Here is an 11,156-nt window from a genome sequence, read left to right as displayed (position 1 = left end):
CTCTGTTATCATACAAGGTCATTACTTCAGAAGGAATTACTGGTGATGTGGCGTGTCACACGGTACGGGGACGCCATGAGCTAGAAACTCACAAAGAAGCTGCTTTCAATGAACTCGACCAACAACCTAAAATGGCGCCACCACGCCCCGCCGCCTCTGAGCACATGTATAATGGCGGAAAATGTTCTCCCTTCCCGGGCGAATCGTCAGTCATGGCATACGTCACTTGTGACGTCCACTTGTATGGTAGGACTGTGTGATACCAGAAACCTGTCCTTTCCATTGACTCGTAGCTCACACAAAGCACAAAGCTCTCTTCACACATGGTCATTTTCTTTTTAATACAGCCACCAATCTATTTAGCACTGCATTGTTTTAGTGGACGCATTTCGGATAAAAAAACGGCCCCCATCAGACAGGCTGGATGGTACAGTCCGACTTGTTGAATAATTCATGAGGTGGGCGGAGACATCTAGTATATAAGAACGGGGCGGGCGGATGTTGCGCACTCCGAATTGTTGGCTTCCAGAGTACGTGAGGCGCAGCGCTGAGAACACAAGGTGAGGCTGTGTGCCGGGGTTATTTACAGTCCGGCTGCTTTTCGCAGCGCCCGCCGTGTGGGTGGCCTTCTGAATGCGGTGACCCGTGCTATTTTCGGTCTTTGATATGGTCTGTGCCGTTTGTCTTCCATTTCCTGCTCGGAGCCGCCATTTTGAGTGCCGTAGTTGCACGCTTCAGGCGCTGATCAGCCAGGCGTCTTACACGAACTTTTGTCTTCCTTACAGCTCATCATGTCTTCAGATGAAGGAAAGCTTTTTATCGGTGGCCTGAGCTTCGACACCGACGAACAGAACCTGGAACAGGTGTTCTGCAAATATGGTCAAGTCAGTGAGGGTAAGTAGTATCCCTCCATTACACCCGCCTCTGCCAGAAGTCTTGTCCCCCTCCTCCTCCATTACACGGGGCTGTGTGCCTCTGCCAGAAGGCTTGTCCCCCCTCCTCCTCCATTACACCCGCCTCTGCCAGAAGTCTTGTCCCCCCCTCCTCCATTACACGGGGCTGTGTGCCTCTGCCAGAAGTCTTGTCCCCCTCCTCCTCCATTACACGGGCTGTGTGCCTCTGCCAGAAGGCTTGTCCCCCCTCCTCCTCCATTACACCCGCCTCTGCCAGAAGGCTTGTCCCCCCCTCCTCCATTACACGGGGCTGTGTGCCTCTGCCAGAAGGCTTGTTCTCCCTCCCTCCATTACACGGGGCTGTGTGCCTCTGCCAGAAGGCTTGTCCCCCTCCCCCTCCATTACACCCGCCTGTGTGCCTCTGCCAGAAGGCTTGTCCCCCTCCCCCTCCATTACACCCGCCTGTGTGCCTCTGCCAGAAGGCTTGTCCCCCTCCTCCTCCATTACACGGGGCTGTGTGCCTCTGCCAGAAGGCTTGTCCCCCTCCCCCTCCATTACACCCGCCTGTGTGCCTCTGCCAGAAGGCTTGTCCCCCTCCTCCTCCTCCATTACACGGGGCTGTGTGCCTCTGCCAGAAGGCTTGTCCCCCTCCTCCTCCATTACACGGGGCTGTGTGCCTCTGCCAGAAGGCTTGTCCCCCTCCCCCTCCATTACACCTGCCTGTGTGCCTCTGCCAGAAGGCTTGTTCTCCCTCCCTCCATTACACCCGCCTGTGTGCCTCTACCAGAAGGCTTGTCCCCCTCCTCCTCCATTACACGGGGCTGTGTGCCTCTGCCAGAAGGCTTGTCCCCCTCCATTACACGGGGCTGTGTGCCTCTGCCAGAAGGCTTGTCCCCCTCCATTACACGGGGCTGTGTGCCTCTGCCAGAAGGCTTGTCCCCCTCCCCCTCCATTACACGGGGCTGTGTGCCTCTGCCAGAAGGCTTGTCCCCCTCCCCCTCCATTACACCCGCCTGTGTGCCTCTGCCAGAAGGCTTGTTCTCCCTCCCTCCATTACACCCGCCTGTGCCTCTACCAGAAGACTTGTTCTCCCCTCCATTACACCCGCCTGTGTGCCTCTACCAGAAGGCTTGTTCTCCCTCCCTCCATTACACCCGCCTGTGTGCCTCTACCAGAAGGCTTGTTCTCCAACCTCCATTACACGGGGCTGTGTGCCTCTGCCAGAAGGCTTGTTCTCCCTCCTCCTCCGTTACACCCGCCTGTGTGCCTCTACCAGAAGGCTTGTTCTCCCTCCCTCCATTACACCCGCCTGTGTGCCTCTACCAGAAGTCATGATTTTTGAGGAAAAATCTGTTCTGTGAAGCTTTTCTCATTATGGAGCTAGAATGTGGTCAGTAACATGTGCCCTCTCCTATGGGGAGGGGCGGAGCTCTAGTGTTCTATAACCGCCATCTCCTATCTCAGTAATGGCAATGTCTTCACTGAATACAGATCTCAATCTTCATAATGACCACTCTGGCAACATGTCTGATCACATGCATTACAAGGTTTCCTATCTTCATGTGTACTATTGATTTATGAAATATCTGAGGCTTTACAAAGAATGTGTGCAGTAACAGGCAGGTAGTTGCTACTTTCCTGCTGTGAGGTCTGCAGTCCTGCCCCATGTACAGAGCAGAAGCCCCTCATTGACCGCCTTTGTATCACCTGCAGGAGCGGCTTGTGCTGGCAGTGGGGTCAGCACAACAGGCAGTTATGTAGTGCTTTGGATTTCCATACATAAACTAAAGCCAGTGCTATACTGGTGCTAGGATGCGGATTCTCTACATACCTTTAGTTAGTTTGGCTGCCGAATAGCTAATATGTGGGCAGGGTTTTGCAATCTATTGCTGCCTGGCCTCTGATGCTAGACTGTATCAGCTCCTTCCAGGTATGAGTCATTTGTCACGTGATAGGGGCGTGTTAGAGATGCAGCCCATACAATCTAGAATCTACCAAGGCTAGGAAATGGCAAAACCCAACCCACATCAGCTATTCAGCAGCTGCTGCCAATCAAAAAGCAGAACATTTCTGTAACTTGCCTATATTTCAAAACCTATACATCCAATCTGACAACTAAAGGTGTATAGAATCAGCATGATGCCCCCAGTATAGCACTGGCTTTAGGTTACATAGGAAAGTCCTGGTGATTGTAGCATTTAGCAAGGCCTTAAAGGGAACCTAAGATTTAATCCTAAAAGCAAATCTGCTTGGATTTCTGTATAAAAAATATTTTTCACTGCTACATAGGCAACACAGAATATATGGTAAGCAAATGGCACACAGGGAATCTGATTTTTCAGGTATTGACCAGTAGATGTGGTGCTCATCCAAAAACATGTAGTCTTTCATGCATGTAGAGCAGAAATGTGCAGCACTCCACTGGTTCTGATTAAAAGTGGCACTTTAACTCCACGTCATGCACATATCCCAATATGAGTGATTGCGGTTTTGCACGTTGCACGCTTCTTCCAGCTCCCCGGCAGCATGCTGATGTGCAGAACGGTAATCGCTCCTAGAATTCCACATCCTGGTCTGCATCGCGTGGGGACTGAGTAGGGGCTTCTGGTCCCTCTAAATTACTTGATTCCTTTCTTAACACATCATTGATTATTTAGTGACCTGCCTCCTCTGACTTACCCCTGTCATTGGGGATGCTTGGTGTGAATCCATTGCCAGTCTTGACTAAAATGGTGCCTTATTGACTCATGCACAGGTCGAAATTTCAGTTTAATGAAGACCTCATTGCACAGATCAAGATCTCGGCTCAATCAGATGGCTTTTTTTTTTTTTTTTAAACCATAGACTGCACATGCACTGCCCACCCTAGTGACAGCATTATGAAATATAAAAAATGGGGCAGGTCACTAATCAGTGACCGATCATAGAAACACTTGGATAGAGGCAAGCAAAGGAGCAGATTAAGCTCAGTCCTGCCCTGCTGCAGAGCGATCATTAGAAGCAAACTTCAGGGGCTGGGTAAACAAGTAGAGATCGATCAATGGGTAAGTAGTTGCTACCTGCCTGGTGCCACTCCAAGGGCATGGTGGTCAGAATGATCCTAATTCTAGAATTCAAGTGTAACTGCTTGTAGATTTCTAATACTACATTGTACACGTTTACCTCCAGTCCTGCCATTTATGATTGAGAAGGGAATGAGTAAATACTATGCTGCTCAAAAAAATAAAGGTAACACTTCAATAGCATTTTGTTTAAGTGTTCCCTTTATTTTTTTTGAGCAGTATATTATCCCTTATTGATGGATGTCTACCTGTGGTAACTGTTGCTATTTCCTGAGTCGCCAAACAATCTTTTCCCGTTTTCTCTAGTGGTGGTTGTGAAGGACCGTGAGACCAAGAGATCTAGAGGCTTTGGCTTTGTTACATTTGAAAATCCAGAAGATGCTAAAGATGCCATGCAGGCAATGAATGGAAAGGTGAGATTTATGAATCGGTGTCCAACTGTGTTTATTAAACACAGGATAGACTATTGATGAAAAACTACTTGAGTCTGCACTGCTAGAGCTTGCTCTATTGAGTGGTGGGATTTCTTGAGTAGCTGCTTTCAACAGTAATTTCCTTTTGGCTCAACAATTTTTTTTTTTTTTTATTTATTTTTTTAAATCAAAAGTGAAGACCCAATGCTACTTGTCATATAACACTTATTACCTATTTGTTTATGGAAATGCCTGCTTTTCTGTTCCAGAAAATAATTTTATATATATATGTAATATTGGGTCATCAATGTCTGAACATCCTGTGCAGCTGGTGGCTGGAAATGTCTTCTAATTGCTGGCTACTGCACATCTGCCACCTTCTCAAAAGAATAGGGAGCGGATGTGCAGTAGCCAGCCACAATCGGAAGTCTGAGCATTTCTGGCCACCTGCTGCGATTGACAGGTGTTGGACCCCAACTGGTCAGACATTGATGACCTAGTCGTGGAAACGTTTGTTGTAGTATAACTAATGTGTTTTTTGTTTTGTGGCCTATCTGTTCAAATGTACAACTTGTCAAGGAAATTGACTCTAGTTCATTGTTTCAGTCTGTTGATGGAAGACAAATTCGTGTTGATCAGGCTGGCAAGTCTTCAGGTGACAGACGTGGAGGTTATAGGGGAGGATCATCTGGAGGACGAGGATTTTACCGTGGTGGCAGAGGACGTGGTATGTTATCAATGTGTCTGATCCTACAAGTACTTCTTGGGTGAAGCTTTGAGAAACTCAAGCTTTTGAAAATGTTCATAGGCTAAAGAATTTAATATGGATTAACTTATACTGCATAAATGCTATATTTAACATTTCTTTTCCCTTTTATAGGTGGAGACAGAGGCTATGGAAGCAGCCGTTTTGAAAGCAGGAGTAGTGGAGGATATGGTGGAAGTGGTGGATCTAGAGACTATTATGGCGGGTAAGATATGAGCACTAAAATGACATGGTGGGGAAGAAAAATTGCACAAAGGAAAGCAGTCACCAGATTCTGGCTTCAAACTAAAACTCACCTTAAGCAGCAGTGCTTGTGTTGCATTCAATAAAGGTGCACATTACACTACCACCCCCTGTAGACCCTAAACATCCAAAAAAAAAAATCAATCTTCCACGGTGTATGGGAGTTCAGTCCGCTGTGCTTCCTAACCTGTTCCTGCAGTCTTCCTGCGCTGACTGATGTGGATGATCGGATGCCATCCATGTAGGCGGGCAAAATCTCCATGATCCCTGCCTGTGCAGATGCACTTGGCTCTGCTCTGTTGCTGGCACAGCTGAGAACATGTGTGCCTGCGCAAACTGGCAAGTTCTCTGCACAGGAGTGAAACTTTGCCTAGTGATGTGGATGACATATCCGCTTCATCCAAATCACTGGGCAAAATCCCACTCCTGCGCAGAACTTGCTGCTTCATGCAGGCGCACTTCTTTTTTTTTTTTCTTTTTTTTTTTTGGCTCATTCCACAATAGGGCAGAGTGAAGTGTACCTGCGTGAGCCAGGAACATAGATATTTTGCCCACTACGTGGATGACTAAATGAGGGGACAGGTGCAGAATAGGACACTCATTGGACCAGACTAAACAGCTTCACAACAGTGCAGGAGATCCTATACAAATATTTTTAAGGGGGGGGGGGTGTTAACATCCAGCATGGGTGCTGTTTAAGGTGCTAGATTTAGTTTAGAAGGACAATCTGGTGTGGGTTTCCCTTTTTTATTTATTAAAAAAAGCATGTAACTCATTTTGTTTAAATTTATATTTTCCTAGTGGAAGAAGTCAGGGGAGCTATGGTGACAGATCTGGAGGATCCTATAGAGATGGCTATGACAGCTATGGTAAGTAAATAAGCCAAAGGGTCTGGGTATGGTTAACTTCAAGAAAGGCTCTAAATGTCTATTGAGTAATATAGCTTTGATACAGGGGGCTTTTTGAAATGTGATACTTTGTCATTCTACCTGGGGTGGGTTTAGCAATCTAGTGCAGGGGGGGGTGTACTGTTCTGACATGTGCTTCAAGTGACTTTACAACTGTGCCTGCTTCTTGTCCTCAGCTACACACGACTAAAACTCCTGACTCAAGATCCTCCTTCCAGTGGCTGTATTTATAAAGATTTTTGGAGCTTCGCATAACAGTTAATGTGTAGTCAATCTTATTGTGTTCACTTTTATACCAATTTGTTGAATTATCTTAACAGCCTCACTGGTAGTGCAAGGAACAGTGTGGTGTGTGGGCTTTTATTTTGTGTAACATTAAGACTGTTTGGGTATGTGCATACATTAAGTTTGCAGAAATTTCTGCATCTCTTGGCAGGATACACAGCTTAAAATGTGGTGTATTTGGTGCAGATATGTCTCCCACTCATTAGTATAGGTGAAATCTGCAGCAAAAATGCTGCCAGAACTGACATTTTGCAAACCTGTATCTGCAAGTCACAAATGCATGTATAATACGTAGGCATTCTCATTCATGTTGCTGGCATCAGGACCACCCTTCAGGTTGTGACAACACCACAATGTGTGCACAGTCCCTTAACCTTCTAATGTTACGGTTTTACTGTTCTATTGGGCTGCTCAGGTGAAGGCTCCTTGTTGCAGTTTTTAAGTTGGCAAACCCATTAGTTAGTGGACCCTGCCCACAAAGTCTAGCTATTGAATTGGCAGAACTCTCAATGTACAATCTCTATTCTGTACCATCTATTTAAGTTCTGTATGAAGTAAAGATTAAATTATACCCCAGGCCTAAACTTTTTTTTTTTTTTTAGTACATGACTCTGAAAGGATCCTTTAGTATTACAAGTAGCGTACAGCCTTGGGTGCATTGTAAATATTGGCTATACCTTCTTGATATATCTAAAGCAATCTAATCTCTTTATGTCACAAGAGGTTCTTGAAAAATGTTTGTTTATATTGTCGTTTTTTTACTGAAAGAAATACAAATATTGTAATTGGCTAAACTGTATTTTTACTTTCATTTGGCTTCACGAAGCCTATTAAAAGACCATCTGAAAAGAAATGTGCTCCTGACACTTCCCTTCTGCACAACACTGATTAGGTAGACCTCATCCCATTCTAGCTGTATGGAGTTCTCAGAATCCTCCTCAGACTATTGCTGCAGGTGTTGGGTCACATACAAATACCCCAACACTTTGCTGAATTGTCCAGGAAAAAAAACATGAAACTTGAGGAAATGGTGTGACGGACTTGTTTTATTAAAAAAAAAAAAAAAAATTAATCAGAAAAAAGAAAATTAATATACTTAATAAGCAAATGGCAATGGTTGTCTAGAGATCTAATCACTAGAATTTAGAATCTGCATCCACACTGTTTAGGCACTCCAGTTTGCTAGAAAGATTCCCTTTAAGCATTAAAAGTGGTGGTACAATGTATATCTTGTGCCCATACAATGAGGTAGCAAACCTGGCGAGAGCCTAATTTTTAGCGATATAGCACCTTGTGCTGCTTGATTTACTTTACATAAAAATGTAGGTTTTTTTATTCTACTGCAGATGAACCAGTTCTATGAATGCTAACCTGTGTAAACATGCCCACACCACTGACTGCTTTTTACTTATGTAATTGTGATGGGAGCATGGTTATACAGGGCTTATAAATATGGATGATTGAAGCATGCTTACTAATCCTCTAGTGATTCGATACATGATTTTAATATAAAACTGCAAACAATGCAGTAAGTGGGGACATGGTTGGAAGTTGCATCTCTACAGTATGCTCTTAGATCAGGTGGCAAAAACCCTGCTGCCAGGTTTCCTTAAGCTTCTCCAATTTTTACATGGACATCTTGACTTGTACTATCCTGGGTAAGGTGTTGAGCTAAGGCCCGTTTCACACATCCGGCATTTCGCTGGATTTGCACAGTACAGTGTAATACTGTTCAATGGCATCACGGCAAGCTCTGATCACATGACAGCATGATACCGGAGGTTGCTGTGATGCCATTGTACTGTATTACACCGTACTGGAGTGCTGAATCTGGCGACATGCTGGATGTGTGAAATAGGAGATTGTGCATGCACAAAGGCCTAACATGACTGCTTCAGATGCAGGACTTGTACAAAGAAATTTTCATTGTTTGCAAGTAAAACAAATTCTGTTTTAGTAAGGAGCTTTCTAGAAGTAGATGAAAATGAAACTTTAACAATAAAACTTACATGTCATGCAGCACATGTGTGAAAAGTGTTTACTGATGCTTTCAGGGGACAAATGCCTGTAGCTGCAGATTTCCTGGATATTGCATGCATAAACCTAAAGATGTTAGAAAGGTCAGGGTTTCCAGATTTGACACTTGTGAGACATTAACTTGGTGTGAGCCTAGGACATCAAACTACTCTGGTTCGGAAGTTTTTCTGCTCCCAAAACACACCTTGTGGCAGAAACATTAGTGCCAGTGCAATATTTTATTTTTTTTTTTCTCTGCACCCAAAACTGCAAAGAAAATATGCATACAGCACTTAAGGCTATGTGCGCACGTTGCGTAATTCCATGCAGTTACACTGCAGTGCAGATCGCAGTGTAACTGCATGTGTCCTGCATCCCCAGCATAATATATGAAGGTTATTCAGGAGCCGTGCGCACGTGGCATATTAGAGCGCTGCGCTTCGGCTGCTGCCCAAAGCACGCGTTCTAAGAAGTGACCTGTCACTACTTTCCTGCGCTTTGCCTGCAGGTCCCGCTCTGTCTATGGGAGAGGCTGCAGTCAGAGCGCATGAAATCTGCTTGTTTTTTTTATTGCACTATGGACTGTTTCTGCAGCGATTTGAAGCGCACGTGTGCTGTTCAAATCGCTGCAGAAATTTCTGCAGGGACAGAACGCAATGTGCACACATAGCCTAATTCTCTGACTTTGGCATAAGGATAGACGTGCAGATTTGGACCACAAACTGCACTGTGCGCACAAGGTCTTAGTCCTACTGACCTTGTAGATGGCTCATTTATCTAGCTAAACATTGAGCCAAACTATGAATAACGCTAATGGATTACAAGTAATGGCTACAGACAGTTTAGATTCTCTTTAGAGGGTAGGATTAAATGTCAACAAATTTGCCTTGAGAATCTCCTGCTAGAATACAGACTCTGCAATGTCCTTGGAGAAGTCAAGTGTTGTGCATCCTGTGAAGCCTGACGAAAGCTGCTCTTGGCTAGTTCATTTGTGGAATTAGGCCGGTATCTTGAGGTAACTCTTCTGCTCATGTCCACATCCCTCTTTCTTGAGTTCATGACGTGCTTGTGAAAGTTCTAAGTTGCTTTTAATGATACAATAGCTGGTACTACTGTGCTGCGTGTCATTGACAAAACATCATGTCTGGAAATCTGAGTTTGTCTGCCCATCACCAGAAATTACAGGCAACTCCTTTTTATTGCTAGGCTTTTTTTTTTTTTTTTTTTTTCTGCTCTTCCTCCCCTGCCCCCTCCCCTTGAGTCCTATTACTGTATGTACGCATATATTTATATAACATCCACCCCCTTTCAACCTTCCCAGTCGCTGTTGGACACTGTCATTCAGTAGGCCACAGTCAATATAACTGCCAGCCCATTATAAAAATGTTTTAACTTTTACCATGGTTTCCTGCAAAGCTCACCAACTTAATATCTTTTGTTTTCCAGGATGAAGCTGTTAAATCATGATTGAAAAGTAGATTGTTGATTAACTTGCCAGTGCTGTACTCTTATAGAGCGTGAGGTGTAAATTACAGGTAGGAGTTCAAATCATGTTATGAATAATTGCATATTCCAGATTGGGGCTGACACTCCCAAGGTGTTTATGTGAGCTCTTGGCAACTTTAAATGCTAGCTTTCAACAGTGACATAGCAGATTAACCCCTTAACCAATGTACTGTCAATCATCGATCGTGTCCTGCATCTTTTCCTGCACATTTTGGCTGAGATGTGTCTCTTAAAAGGAACCAATCGGGATTTTCATATAGAACCTAAAGCTAGTGCTATACTGGCAATCAGCATGCCTGTAGTGGGTCAGCTTTGCACGCTCTTCCCAACACCCCCCCCCCCCTCCTTTCTAGCTGCCACAACAGAAAAATTAATAACAGGTGATTTAAAATACCCCAAAACATCAGCTTGGGGCACAACAAAACAAGCCTTCAAGTAGCTCCAGATCCCAAGAAAAGTAACTGCTGTTGTAACAAACTCCTTGTGGTGGTGGTTTTTTTTTTTTTTTGTTCCTCAATTGTTTCCATTTTTCCAGTAGAGAGGGTGTAACAGACTGCTATGATGTAATTTTACAGCCTGCAGTTAAGGAGAAATGTATTTGTGTGTAGTTACCATTAGTGCAGTTAAGCTATGTATAGAACTAGCAAATGCCTTCCAGTTATCTTAACAATGTTAATTGTCTTTTTTTTTTTTCTTTTCTTTATCCATAGGTACATCAGACTTTAATGGTGGTCATTGTTAATAAAAAATTATATTTTCATAATGTGGTTTGTGTGTTTACTGTAGATGGGGCCTTTTTTAAGTAGAGGTGTAACTGTTGTAAATATTTTCTAGGTTAAGTATGTTTGTTTAACCCTTTGACACACCCACCCCCCCTGGGCCATTTTTTTCCAATGCAAATTGATATTACTTTAAAACTCTTGAAAGGGTCCCAGTGATTCTGAGGCTCCCCCACCTCCCTGTGACTGTCATATTGTACTTCATGTTGGTGTGCAATTTATGAAAAGAGCACTTTATTTTTTTGGCATTTTTGAATAAAATCAGAAATTTGGTATCAATTTCTC

At 44.2% G+C, this 11,156-nt stretch overlaps 1 protein-coding gene across 2 annotated transcripts; it reads left to right on the top strand.

The window, feature by feature from the left end:
• The first annotated feature begins 453 nt into the window (after positions 1-453).
• LOC142317157 (cold-inducible RNA-binding protein B) lies at positions 454-10,855 on the top strand. 2 transcript variants are annotated; one of them, XM_075353215.1, is made up of 8 exons: positions 454-560; positions 786-894; positions 4,262-4,368; positions 4,975-5,095; positions 5,249-5,339; positions 6,179-6,246; positions 10,033-10,121; positions 10,803-10,855. In XM_075353215.1, the coding sequence occupies exons 2-7, from the start codon at positions 792-794 to the stop codon at positions 10,035-10,037; spliced, it is 495 nt and encodes a 164-aa protein (XP_075209330.1). In that variant the 5' UTR covers positions 454-560; positions 786-791; the 3' UTR covers positions 10,038-10,121; positions 10,803-10,855. The 2 variants fall into 2 exon arrangements, with proteins under 2 accessions (XP_075209330.1, XP_075209323.1); XM_075353208.1 differs by lacking the exons at positions 10,033-10,121; positions 10,803-10,855 and adding an exon at positions 6,462-7,423.
• The last annotated feature ends 301 nt before the right edge of the window (positions 10,856-11,156 follow it).

Source organism: Anomaloglossus baeobatrachus, chromosome 1 (assembly GCF_048569485.1).
Source record: "Anomaloglossus baeobatrachus isolate aAnoBae1 chromosome 1, aAnoBae1.hap1, whole genome shotgun sequence".
Taxonomy (NCBI): domain Eukaryota; kingdom Metazoa; phylum Chordata; class Amphibia; order Anura; family Aromobatidae; genus Anomaloglossus; species Anomaloglossus baeobatrachus.
The sequence above is the reverse complement of the archived record's forward strand: the minus strand, read 5'-3'. Positions and strand labels throughout refer to the sequence as shown.